Source organism: Embiotoca jacksoni, unplaced genomic scaffold (genome assembly GCF_022577435.1).
Source record: "Embiotoca jacksoni isolate LCO1_2020_lvr unplaced genomic scaffold, fEmbJac1.0.p SCAF_4, whole genome shotgun sequence".
Taxonomy (NCBI): domain Eukaryota; kingdom Metazoa; phylum Chordata; class Actinopteri; family Embiotocidae; genus Embiotoca; species Embiotoca jacksoni.
In genome coordinates this window covers 23,493,853-23,506,760 of record NW_027185392.1, presented here as the reverse complement: position 1 = coordinate 23,506,760, position 12,908 = coordinate 23,493,853, and the positions used below count along the sequence as shown (strand labels likewise).

At 44.7% G+C, this 12,908-nt stretch overlaps 1 protein-coding gene across 2 annotated transcripts in view; it reads right to left on the bottom strand.

The window, feature by feature from the left end:
* The window catches only part of LOC138209488 (zinc finger protein 638-like), a 35,308-nt gene that overhangs the window by 869 nt on the left and 21,531 nt on the right, over positions 1–12,908 (bottom strand). Inside the window, exons 3-24 of one of the 2 annotated variants that reach the window (XM_069168101.1) lie at positions 11,122–11,183; positions 10,624–10,653; positions 10,024–10,214; positions 9,306–9,395; positions 8,768–8,922; positions 7,863–8,078; positions 7,006–7,104; positions 6,711–6,748; positions 6,567–6,613; positions 6,049–6,080; positions 5,800–5,919; positions 5,320–5,451; positions 5,097–5,138; positions 4,735–4,872; positions 4,485–4,649; positions 3,907–4,353; positions 3,318–3,824; positions 3,045–3,209; positions 1,778–1,997; positions 1,272–1,664; positions 774–899; positions 297–418 (exon numbers count right to left, since the gene is read on the bottom strand). In XM_069168101.1, the coding sequence (XP_069024202.1) occupies positions 297–418; positions 774–899; positions 1,272–1,664; positions 1,778–1,997; positions 3,045–3,209; positions 3,318–3,824; positions 3,907–4,353; positions 4,485–4,649; positions 4,735–4,872; positions 5,097–5,138; positions 5,320–5,451; positions 5,800–5,919; positions 6,049–6,080; positions 6,567–6,613; positions 6,711–6,748; positions 7,006–7,104; positions 7,863–8,078; positions 8,768–8,922; positions 9,306–9,395; positions 10,024–10,214; positions 10,624–10,653; positions 11,122–11,183 (3,537 nt within the window). The remainder of the gene's footprint in view (positions 1–296; positions 419–773; positions 900–1,271; positions 1,665–1,777; positions 1,998–3,044; positions 3,210–3,317; positions 3,825–3,906; positions 4,354–4,484; positions 4,650–4,734; positions 4,873–5,096; positions 5,139–5,319; positions 5,452–5,799; positions 5,920–6,048; positions 6,081–6,566; positions 6,614–6,710; positions 6,749–7,005; positions 7,105–7,862; positions 8,079–8,767; positions 8,923–9,305; positions 9,396–10,023; positions 10,215–10,623; positions 10,654–11,121; positions 11,184–12,908) is intronic. The other variant, XM_069168102.1, reaches the window with a different exon arrangement.

Genomic DNA, 12,908 nt, shown 5'->3' with positions numbered 1-12,908 from the left:
AACTGTAATTATTGACTGAAATTCAATAATCACATTTTGGAAGAGCAATCCAGAAGAACCGTAAAACAAATTAAAAAATAATTCTCATTGACTTTACTTCACTTTAAAGTGATAGAAATAGGTACTTGTGATTTGTGATTTGTCACCGTAGGAACAGTGGTTACGTTAGAAACGAGCCGTCAGCGCCCCCATGTGTGCGTACGCCTCACATGCATGCTCCCGCACTTCAACAGATAGCACGACACCCCCGGGTGCATCTACACAATCAGTTGTGTGCGAGTGCATTTGTTACCGACCTGCAGATTGTCGTAGTGTTTAAGGGTTTTGCAGTGGTTGACCTCGGCTTCCTTCAATCCACTGAAGAACCGACTGCACACCTTACAGAAGAAACCTGTTTTTGGTACCAAGAACTCCATACCTGTGGGAGGGGACACACACACACACACACACACACACACACACACACACACACACACACACACACACACACACACACACACACACACACACACACACACACACACACACGTTAACTGTCATCAATAATGCTGCTGGAGGTCAACAAAACAAAAACAAAACAGTGTTACTTCATTCATCCGACAACTTTCAGAGTATCTACTTCATGAGTCCGTGTGGTGTCAGTCTGACGTTTCTCTGTGCATCATTCTCAAGTTAACATATTTACAAGAGGACATAATGTCCCACACACCGTGGACCACGTCGGCAGCACAAACATCCACGAGCGTGTGAATAAATGCAGATGAGCATCTTACCGACTGGGTTGCTGGGGTCAAAAGGAGGGAGGGGGGGGTCTGTCCTCGTGGTAGTTTCCACCGTTAACTCCGTCTCCAGACTCTCTTCTTCAGAGATGCCGTGGTCTTCAGACCTCTCCTGATTTTCTGTGAGAGAGAGAACTGTCTTCAGACTGTGTGCAACAGGACTGATCTGTGGTTTCTCTGCCGGCTTCTCCAGATGACGTCACACCGATGTCGCTCCAGATGTCTTCACAAATAAAATGCCTGAACAGGACGCTTCATCCAAAAACAGCTTAGAAATAAGGAAGATACTTTGTAATACTGGAGCTCCTGCTGCGGGTTAAACAACACTGAACGCTGGGTCACAGGGCTCATTAACATAGAAACATAGATTCAACTCTTCCTTTCATTCCCGTCAGTCTGAACGTCCTGACTGAACGTCCTGACTGGACGTCCTGACTGGACGTCACTGAACCACAAAGCAACCACGAAGGCTAAAATCAGATGAAACATTACCTGTTTCTGCAGGTGCATCTCTCGTCTCTCTGCTGTCCTCATCCTGCATCTCCTCCTGTTTGTTCGACACCACATCCTCCTCCTCCTCCACCTCCTTCTCCTCCTTCTCCTCCTCCACCTCCTCCACCTCCTTCTCCTCCTTCTCCTCCTCCACCTCCTCCTCCTCCTCCTCCTCCTCCTCCTCCACCTCCTTCTCCTCCTCCTCCTCCTCCACCTTCTCCTCCTCCTCCTCCTGAGCCTGACTGGGATGAGGAGGATTGTCCTGTTCCTCATCCTCCTCCCTCTCCGTGGTGACTCCACCTGCTGTTGGGCTGTTTGAGAGGGCGTCAGCTGGAGCTGCAGAGGCAGGCAGGGAGAGAGGCTCGACCTCTGGGGTGGCGTTCAGGGTCGCGTCTACGTAGAGAACAACAGATACAATAAATTAGGAGAGGAAAGAATTAAAAAGTGCAGTGACAGATTTCAGGTAGAAATGTGTGTGAGGACAGAGAGGGAGACGGTGCCTGGACCTGGTGCCACGTCAGTCTCAGGAGCCTCCGGTTGGCTGAGAGACGGGTCGGCTTGTGAAGCCGGTGGAGGAGACGCTGTGGCGGCGAGGACCGGACCGGCCGTTACATCTGGCAACGCCGATCCGTCTGAAGACTCGGCCGTGGGCGCGCTCACATGTTCAGACTCTGACATGTGCTCCTCAGACTTCAACAGGGTCTCTGTGGCCTCCGTGGGAACGTCCTGGAAACAGAAAACAAAGGAGGAGCATGACGTCACCACACTGTGGAAGTTAAGAGTGTCAAACACACTGATAACCATGCAGAGGAAAAGTAAAGACAACCGCTGCAGCAAACGCACAATAAAAATAATCTCTCCTCAAATGCACTGCTGTGAATATCTGCGTCTGGATCAAGCAGCGACCATCAGTGATGTCATCAACCATCAGTGACGTCATCGTTGGTTTGTGAACGTTATGAATCCTCCAGTTCAGATTCTGTCCGTCACCATCTTTGCTAGTTCGGAGCAGTTTGGAGCAGGAAGTGACCATATTTGGACGATCTGGGGGAGGAGCCAGTGGTGGATCTGACTGATCCGATTGGAAACCTGACGATACTACGTCCCGCCCACCGATAGCTGTAACCTGACTGCACCACAGGCCTGTCAATCAAACAGACACGCCCCCAAAAACAGGTCTTCTTGAAGCTTATTTTATAATCAATGATGGATTATTTTCAGATGAAGAAAAGTATGAGAAGGAGTGACTTTAGCTAACAACACCGAGATAACTGATGGACACATTTTATTCACTTTGGATTTGATGAGAGAAGTTGAATGGGAGTCTATGGAGCCGGAGGCTTTTTGGAGCCGACCTCTAGTGGCACTCGCTGGTATTACAGCTTCAGGCACTTCTACATCGGCCTAATTTTTCTACCTACCGGGCGTAGACTTCAGGTTAACTTTGAAACAATCGGAGCAGCCTTTAACCAATCGGCAATGAGCTGAGACTCGACCACTGCTGCAACTACATTAAGAAAAACACGCTCCACATGGAGTCAGAAACGCTCTGTTTAGATCTGGTGTGGCAGCCAGCAGGAAACACTGCACACACAGAGGGATGAATTTATCCGTGAAGTCTGATGCAAATGTGCAGCATGAAGTCACTGAAGTGAAACTGAAAACAAGAAGATCCAAAGTAGACCTGACTTCTTCTCACTTCGAACATAAAATCTAAAATGCTTCGCCGACTGGTGAACAAACTTTCCCAACAGTACAGAAGCTAACACACACCTCTGGAGTGCTCTGTTGGACAGATGTGGGAGCGTCCTCGCCTCCCTCTGAGGTTTCCATGGGAACAGTAGGAGAAGGGAGGTCAGCCACGTCACCGACCTCATCTACGGTCACAAAGTCGCTCATGTTGAACGGGAACTCATCGAGCTCCTCCTCTTCCTCAACCTGATGTCATGACGGAGAAGAAACCAGTTAGAACTGGAGAGGAGAAAGATTGAAGCCCACTTCCTGCCCGTTCCGACCCGTTCCGACCCGTTCCGACCGTCCTCTCACCGTTCTGGCTTCGGCCTCGTCGTGCCGTTCATCCCTCCACGAGCTCTGCTTGTAGCCGTCAGACCTGAAGGACGATCGGGATCCTGAAAAGCCGTCAGCGTGGGCTCTCTTCCTCTCCCTCCTCTCTCGCTCCTTACTCTCCCACTCCCTTCTCTCCTCCTCCCTCCTCTCCCTCCTGGCTTTTTCCATGCGCTCCCTCTTGGCTCTCTCCTCCTTCTCCCAGGCCCTCCTCTCCCTCTCCCTCCTCTCTCTCTCCCTCGCCTCCTTCTCCTTTCTGGCCTCCTTCTCCTTTCTCTCCCTGTCCTGCTTCTTCACCTCCTCCTGCTCCTTCTCCTCTGTTTGCTTCTTGGCCGGCTCTCGTGTCTCCTCTGCTCCTTTCTCGCCCTCCTCCATCTCCATGTGCGCCTCCTGCTGTTCCTCGGCAGGAGGCGATGATGTGTTGTGGGGATGGCTGGCTGGTTTTGTTCTGCGCTGCACCAGTAGAGCATCGACCATGGCCTGAGTCACCTGGTGAAACGGGATCAAAACAACGATGTCAAACCTGGTTGGTGTGCTGCAGGTTCCAGTGTGACGCGTCGGGGTGTTTTACCTTCGGGAGCTCCGGCATGGCCGTCTCCTGGGAAACTACTTTGCCATCAAAGCACGATGGTTTTGTCTCTTCTCCAGCGGGAGTCTCGTCATTTCCTGTTTCCGATGCACCGACTCCGTTGTTCTCCTCTGCCGTCTCCTCGCCGGCTGCGACGGCCGATGTGTCGGCCGATGTCTCTGTCACCAAATCTGCTTCTGCTTCGGCGTCTGGTGCAGCCAAACACTCGGAAACGGTGAGCTCCTCCTTTTCCGTGTCGTCGACGTTGCTCCCGTCTTCTCCCGTCCCTGCAGCTTCACCCGGCGTCTCGGTGCTCTTCAGCATGTCGTCCGTTCCATCGCCATCTTTTTCCGTCGCCTCCGATGGAGTTTCAGAGTTCTCCTGGTGTTCCTTCTCCTCTTCGTCTGCAGCTGCTGCCGTTTGGCTGCCTTTTCCATTGGCAGGTGTCACCTACAGAGGGACGGAGCGGTGTCACATCAACACCTACATTCAGTTGTTTGACACAAGTTAAAGCTGCAGGAATTCATGCCGGTGGCAGAACATCTGTGACCGAGTGTCCTCCAGCCGTGATGGTGACTGACCTCGGATGTGTCGGGACACGCGGCGGTGATTTTAGTCGGCGTGCTGGCTTTGGGGTCGGGCTTGCGGGAGAAGAACAGCGGGTTGTTGTGGATGATGCACGGAAACGTCTGGAAGCGTTTGTACACCGACAGAGCCATGGCTGCCGTCGCCATCTCACAGATGACCTGAGCGGGAGGAGACACGGAGACACGTCAGCAGCAGGGGAGATTTCATCGACACATAAATAAACACACACACACACACACACACCATGTTGTTGAGCACGAGGGTCTTGATGACGGTACCGAAGCGTCGCACCAGCTTCTGGACCTCCGAGGAGCCGGACGGCGTGTCGGGAACGTTGCTGATCACCAGCAGGCTGCTCCAGCCGACCGGAGCTGCACTCTCCTGCAAGATGAAACGCAATATTCAATTATTGACCAATGGATAATATTCAAGTTAGTAAGACACATTGAGACTGACTCCTTTACATTGTGAATAATTACATGTCATTCATACATTTTTGTTGCTTACTATTGTTTTTATTTTATTCATGTGCACTGAAACGCTTGAACTGAACTGAATGAAATGCAATCGTAAGGTTGTAGAACTACGCAGGAAGAAATACTCACTAATGGCTCCACTGATCCCATCAGAAGATTATAGAGAGACACCTGTGTGAAGAGTTTTGGAATATTAGTCGTCAAAGTTCAAAACAAACACAAAGATTAGTGTGTGAAATGTGGCTGAAAGGCCTTAACATCCAAGAACCAATCTGTCATAAGTGAGAAGCTGAAACAGAACATGAGAAGCTGATCGGCGTGGTGGGAAGAGGCCGGCGGAGGAGAGCCGTACCGGAGTGCTGAGGCCGATCCGCTGTTTGACGAGGACCGTTTTCACCTCGCACTCTTGGATCTTCTTCGGTGTGGAGTTGTGGACGTTCACCATCTCCTGAGCAACGTCCACGTCAGACACCGACACCAGCGCCTAAACACAAACACAATGTTGGAAATACTTTGATGCACATTCACTCTGTCGCCTTAAATATGATTTCTTTTCCTTTTGAGGAAATGGTCAATCAGTATTAATAATAACAATCAACAACACAGTAAATATTCTGTGGTTTCATAGACAGCATATGGCCACTGATTCATGTTTTGAGTTTCCGTAATTATCACACAGACGTAGACGTACAGGTCAGGACTTCCATCTGCAGCACGTTTCACTGTTGTCCAGATGTTTCCAGATGTTTCCAGATGTTTCCAGGTATTTTCAGGTATTTTCAGGTCTCTTAGAAACAGTCAGAGCTTCAGATCACTCAGCGTCTCCACTAACCTTTCCTATCTGCGAGGCCAGGATGATGTCGGAGGGAGTCTGGAAGGGCTGGACCAGCTCCACGATGTCGCTCTCCGACCAGCCGCTGTCAGGAAGTCCTGTGATCAACACCACGCCCTTCTGTGGGAGACGTCAGATTGAGATGTAAAGAAATGCCTGAATGATATTTCAGTAGTCATTTTGACAGGCAGAGAAACGATATAGAAGAATATGTCCAATTCATGAAACATCAGTCTGTGAATGGTGTACCTCGTCGGAGGTCTTCTGGTCGGCCTCGCGTCCTGCAGGGAGGAGGGGACACAGTTAGCATGTTTTCAACAGCAGAACCTGATAAACTCATGACCTCATAAACCCGTCTCAGGCCGAAGATACAGAACAGGCAGCTTTTCTGAGACACATGGTTGCCGGTTTATCGGCTCCACCTTTCTAAAATGTATTCAGTCCAATATGAGGTTAATGCAGATGCCGGTTATAATGTTCCATTTCTGCTCAGAGATATAAACGTGGTGGCTGTCGGTATAACACAACAACACAACAACAACACAACGGACCACACAGTTAAATCAACACCTCTGTAAACAGGGGAAACCAAAATAAATATAATGATTATTATTATGCAGTTTCAGTTAGATGTGACAAATAAACAAGCAGCTCAGTTGAATTCACTGAGTATAATTATTATTGATTAGTTGTGGTTAACACATTAGTTGATATATTAAGCATTTCTCAATGTGCCAGCGCTGAATTCTTCTGCAGAGACTTCCTACCAGAGTTATTCCCAGCTGCTGCTCGGTCCTGTCCTGCAGCAGGTTTACTGTGGAGACATGAATGTTGTTGAGTGAACATGAGGAGGGTTTGAAATCTGCAGCATAAAGGAAAATATTACCAAGATGATGAGAACTGTGACAAACCTGGTGTTAGCGTTGGACGGCTGTCCAGCTTCAGGTTTCTGATAAAAAAACAAACAAAACAATATATTGCAAGAGGATGCACATGAGATGACAGACATGCAATTCAGAAATTAGAAAAACGCTGTACTGTGTTTAAATAACTCTGTTTCATCAACCTCCTTGCATGTACGGTCATCCACAGCTTCATGAACTCAGATAAAAACAGGACATGTTATTGCTTTGCTGAGGAGGCTGCAGGTGTTTAAAGTGCGACAGCGTTTCAACAGGAGGTTCCATCGACGCCGCATGTTCGTACCTTGGCTACCGAAGCTGTGATGAGCAGGTCTCTGATGGAGAGGTCGGTGGAGGAAGCCAGAGCCTGAGCGTCTTCAGCCTTCACCATGCAGACGGACGCCTGGAACACGGTGATGTGATGACGAGGAAACAGGCACAAACACTTGAACCAGGACTCTTTCACACACTCATATTTTCACAGATTTTCTATCATCGGTTTTTGACATAAAACAACAAAACAAAACAAAAAATCATCTGAATAATTGGATTTCTTGTTAGATGCATTAATAGCTCATGTTGCGCGTGCATCGGTCCCTCCAGGACTTTGCAGAGTTTTTGTAATTTTACGATCAAAATTGATTCTGCAGCTGTTTCTCTAAAAATGCAATTAGTGAGTTTTTTTGTGATGTTTTTCAGTTAGATAACAGGAATTGGCAAAACAAAATTTCAAGTGAAGGTGAAACAAAAAATGCCTTTTTTTTTTTAAACTACCTCAAAGAAAGAGCCATATCCTAAGCCATGTCCTAAGCCTACTGCACATCACAAATAACTTTCATCTTTTAAAAAAAAAAAAAAAAAGAAGAGTTATTTCTATAATCTGTGAATTTAAAAGTCATAAAAGTGATGTAACTTTACAAAACAGACAGTCTATGAATGCAGTGTAGTGAACATAAACAACATCTTCTGTAAACATAATGTGCTTTAAATAACTTTTAAATATCAAAGTGCAATCTCTAACAACGGGAAGGACGTGTAAAACTATTCTATTGATTCTGCTGAGAACCGTTATTGCAGAGAAACTGCGTGAATTGCGATCTGTCCCAAATGTTGCCGAGATTGGTTGAATCATTAATTCTCGGAGGGACTTTTAAATGTCACCTTTTGTTCTCGGTCCTTCTCGTTCTCCTCCTCGGAGCACGGCATGAGGATCACGTTGTTGATCTTGCCAAAGGATCCGACCAAGTTGGTAACTTCCTGTTCTGTGGCGTCCTTCGGGATGCCCGTCAGATAAACCAGACGATCTGCGACGGACGAGTCCTGGGAGGCCGGAGTCACCATCTTCTTCTTCTTCTTGGCAGGTGGAGGTTTGGCCGACTACAAACCAACAGCATAAGTTTCGTTTTAGATTTATTCATGTTTATTTCACAATGTGTTTGGATTGAGAAACGTGACAAAAAATATGAAATAAAAACACCCTGGTAACTTTGTAAAATTACAATAATTCGTTATCAACATCCACCAGAACAAAATGATTTCTTGAATTGACTGAAGTTCAACTTGAGCTTCGGTAAGCTTCACTAACAAACAGAAAATACTGGAAACTCCTGAAATGGTGTGAAAGCTATTTTCTCTGCAGTCAGATCAGACATTCGGGCCGGTTTGGGAACTACCGTTTTAATATTTGTAAAACTATAATTGACTACATGAGAACTCAATATATTGACATCAGAAATAGTCTAATAAGAGTTAAATGAAATAAATCTACCTTCAATGATGAATTTGAATTAGTAAACTGCTACTACGTCACTACATGAACATAGTGGATTAAAAAGGTGGAGAGGTTTTGAGGTTGTGTTCATTTTTATGATCTTACTATTTATCCAACACAATTAGGAGAAAAACAAAACTCTTTTCCACAGAAGATAAATCATTTAGTGCCGATACCAAAACAACTGTATAATAAGCTGTAAAATTGTGCCTGTTGGTCCAAAAAGTGGCCTGCTGTGTAAAGCTCTCGACAGCTAAAGTGACCCCACACGAGTGTCAGTGGTTTTGGTACTTGCCGTCTTAGTTGTCTTGCTTCCAGGCTTATTGACGCCCCTGGAACTCTTGGTGGAGGTCTGCGGTGGTCCGTGTTTAGAGCTCGGACCCACTTTGGATGAGGACGGATTACGGCTGGCGTCATCGTGTGGACGCTTCAAACTACGAGAGAAAGGTGCTGTGGACACGGCCGGAATCAGAAGCAAACAAACAGGAGGGGAAAAAAGAAATGTGAGGAAATATTCATATTTAAAATCGAGTAACTGTTAAATCTGCGATTGTAAAAGGTGAAGCCAGCAAATGTTTGCTCATTGAAAGCTCCTGTATTTATGACATGAACCTTTTCTATCTGATGGTGATGCATCTGAGTTTTTCAAAAGTGGGTTGAAAGCCTTACAGGTGTGTCAACCCAGGAAAGGTTGTTTTCATGTGCACACACTAAAATCTGATTGTGGAAAAGTCTGATGATGACCCTGATGTTAATGTCAAAGATTTTACGTACAACGGCGCTTACCTTAACGTGTAGAAAGCAAAACCAAACCAAACCAGACAGTCACTAACCTGTTGGGTCCCTCTCCCTTCTCTCGGGCCAGTGCTCTCTGGAGGACGACGGGACTCGGTGGGAATGAGGCTCAAACCGATGCCGGTGTTCTTAGTACAGATAGAGAGGAGGTTGTCTGCGTTTAGAGGCGGGGACTACGTATGTATTCCCTGATCCGAGTCATTTAGTGGTCAACATATGCTAATATCAAGTTTAACGCAACATTAACATCCCCGACAGAAATAAAGGACCGTGGAAACTTTTACTCAATCTACTTTCAGATTTGTAGTTCTAGTTATGTTTGACAGCTGGAGCCGTTTCAAAAACCAAACGCCTGCATCTTGTTTTTGTGTCTGGTTGTAAATCCGTGGAGAAACGTTCCCATAGTCAGCTGAGGTTTGGAAAACATCTCAAACATTCTTCTGTACTTTCTTTATGCAGGTGTTAAAGTATTTAATTGACTGCTTACTTTTCTACCATTCTACTACATGATGATGGACATCTGCTGTACCTTCAGTAAAATGTCTTCTAAATAAGTGAATGGTGGGAAATGAATTAGAATGAATAAAGCCCAATAGTAGGAAATTATTAAATCCGACAATAGTCCAATACCACCTAATCAGCAAATTAACTCAGGACATACACTATTTCTAACTTTGAAGGGAACTATTTAAGAGTGTTTTCTAAATTCTGTATTTCCCATGTTGTGCTCCTGCGCAGCCTCCAGCAGATCCCTACCTGGGTAGTGTGGGTGACGGGGGGGGCGGTGGGGGGAGTAAGGCCTCCCGTGTGGCCTGCTGGGATGGCTGTCCGCTCGGTATTTACTGTGTTGAGGACTCGGAGAGTGAGACAGGGATCGAGAGAGCGAATGGGATGGAGAGTGATCCTTTGGATCCCACAGAGCCCGGCTGCCGTACCGTCCGCTCCGACTGAGGAAGACACAACATGCCGGTGTTCAGCTGGAACCGGTGACATCGCCTCAGAAAGAACACATGCACACAGCAAGTAGACACACGGCAGCCTGAAGGCCAAAAGTTTGGTTTTCATGTTTCTTCTTTTTGTACTGTCTCACCAACCAGACTGGTTTCACTATTCTGTTGTCAATACAAAAATGTGTTTCAGTGTCCGTAGTCATTGATTGGGAAATAGATCAACTTAAGATTGCAACACTTTGACTTTTGACACCCCATGTGACCCAGTTTTAACAGTAAATAGGCGTGTTTTCGAACACAGGTTGACTTTATTTGCACAGTTAGGTTCATCTGAAATGTTTGTGAAAGTCAACTGAAAGGAGGAGGAGCTAAAAAACACATGGTTGGAAACGTGAGTCCAACTGACCTTGGTAGGTTTGGTTTCCAGTCAGGGTACCTTCAAAGACACACAAACACCTGTCAGCATGTCAGTCAACATCTTCTGTCTTCAAAACTTGTATTTAGAAAGACTTACCGAAGACAAATCTATGCTTTTTATTGATATTAGAAACAAAAAAACAAAATAACAAACCCTAAAACAAGCCCACTGTGAGCCTTCAGACTGCCGCAGTAAATGAGTTTATCAGGAAAGGGAAGCATCTATCAAGCAAAAGACCTGGGAATGTTTTCTGAGGATATGTTGGATTAGATCAGTGAATTCAGGTTCACAGTGAAGCACGCAACATGTCAGACGCACTTGAAAAGCCAAAAGCATTTCTGGGCTGTTTCTAAGAGTTTGTTTCCCTTATCAAAAAATGCTTTATGAAAATTTCTATTAATAACTTCATGTGACAGCTTTTGACTGCACATCCCAAACAAAACATGCAGCTCTTCAGGCTCCGGCGACACATTATAATGTCCTCACTTGTTGCGCAGGTCTCTGCAGGCCGCTGTGTGGTTGACGGTGTTAACGTGTTCAACCCAGTCCTGAAAAAAATGACAAACGGAAGAAGAAAACGTCTTTATCAGACACAGATGGAAATAATCCTGACCAAAGATCAACAAAACAATAACTGTTGTATCTACAGTCAGACACTTACTGTGAGTAAGTTTAATGTGTACCAGCCCTGAACTCAAAGTTAAGGCCCAGTTTAAAGCAGAAATACAATGCGATGCTTTATTCTTGCTGCTGAACATCAGATCAGATGGTTTCAGATGTTTACTTGGTAAACAGCTTCTATATTAGTTCTACTTTCTGCTAGCGTCAACCGTCACCATTAATACAACATTCATCACTGACAAACAAACAAACTAGTCCTTTATTACACCGTTCCCTGCTCACCAGCCTGTTTGCTATTCTATATGGAGCTCCTGTCACATGAGAACCGGGTCAAAAACAGGAAAAAACAAATGAATATATATTTAACAAGTTTAAAAGCTTTTATACAACTCAGATAAACCTAAAAAACTCAGAACCTTCCATTCACTTTCACATTGATCATAACACATCATCATCAGATCATATGCAACAGACTGATGATTCAGGATTAGTTATTCATATATTTTGGGAAACCTTTAAAATTATGCTGGTCAGTTTGAAATAACTTATTTAATTAACTGTTGAGTATTATTGTTTATATTTAAAGCAATATAAAATCAAACTGTTTGAACATTTGAAATGTTATAATGCCATAAGAAACACCAACTTACTGCCAATTTGACATATTTCATGATTAAGCTACAGACTGAGCCAAGTCATAACCCAGTATGATCCAATGAAATATCACTTGGGAGAAAAAAAACCTGTAGTTTTATTCCATGAAAAAAGCAAAGTAACAGGATTGTTTAAAAATCTGTGATGTGGTTATAGTTATATTGTAAAGTTCTGCTGTAAGGACTTTAAACATGTTAACTGCCATGAAATAACGTGTTGTGATTTAGCGCTATAGAAATAAAATGTAATGTAATGTAATTGGTTGGAATTGTTAATCTTACACCTAATGGTACAACTTGAGTTCATAAAATATGCATATGTATTGAATTTCATCACTGTACATTTCATGGGATCTTAAGACTGGCAGTCTACTTGTATATAAAAAAAAAAATCATCAATTCAGGCCCGCTTAATTAACGAAAGCAATTCTCCACATATACTTCTCTGTAACCATTTTTATAGATTTGCACCTAAAACCTTGAATTGGGAAACTACTATTTAAAAGTTTTGTTCCAAAGTTTTCTCTTTTAATAAGTTAGTGTAGTACCAGAACATGTTTTATAGCCCCCAAAAAATTGAGGAATCTTCTGCCTTATTGGAGAACCTTTACAAGTTTTACTTCACCCGTGTTGTGCATGGCTGCAGTAGCAGCTCCATCACCCTTCGGTTTCTGAAGGGATTCTTAAAGCCTGCTTCTTTTGCTTATTAAAGTCAAGCCATCCAAATTTTGGCAATAAAAAGAAAGCCTGTTTGGAGCTGCGGTATGACGACTACACAGCAGACAGGCCGAGACAGCTGCCAATCAAATAAAACACATCCACATCATATTTTTGCTAAATGCAACAATAGATTCATTGGTCTCCGAAGAAAGAGAAACACAAGAAGTAAAATGAAGTGTTCTTGTAGCTGTCATCTTACCAGCAACAGACCATGTTTTGAACCGGACATTTTGACATGTCTTAACGGAAAAAGCAGAGGTGTAGAAATAATGGCTGGAT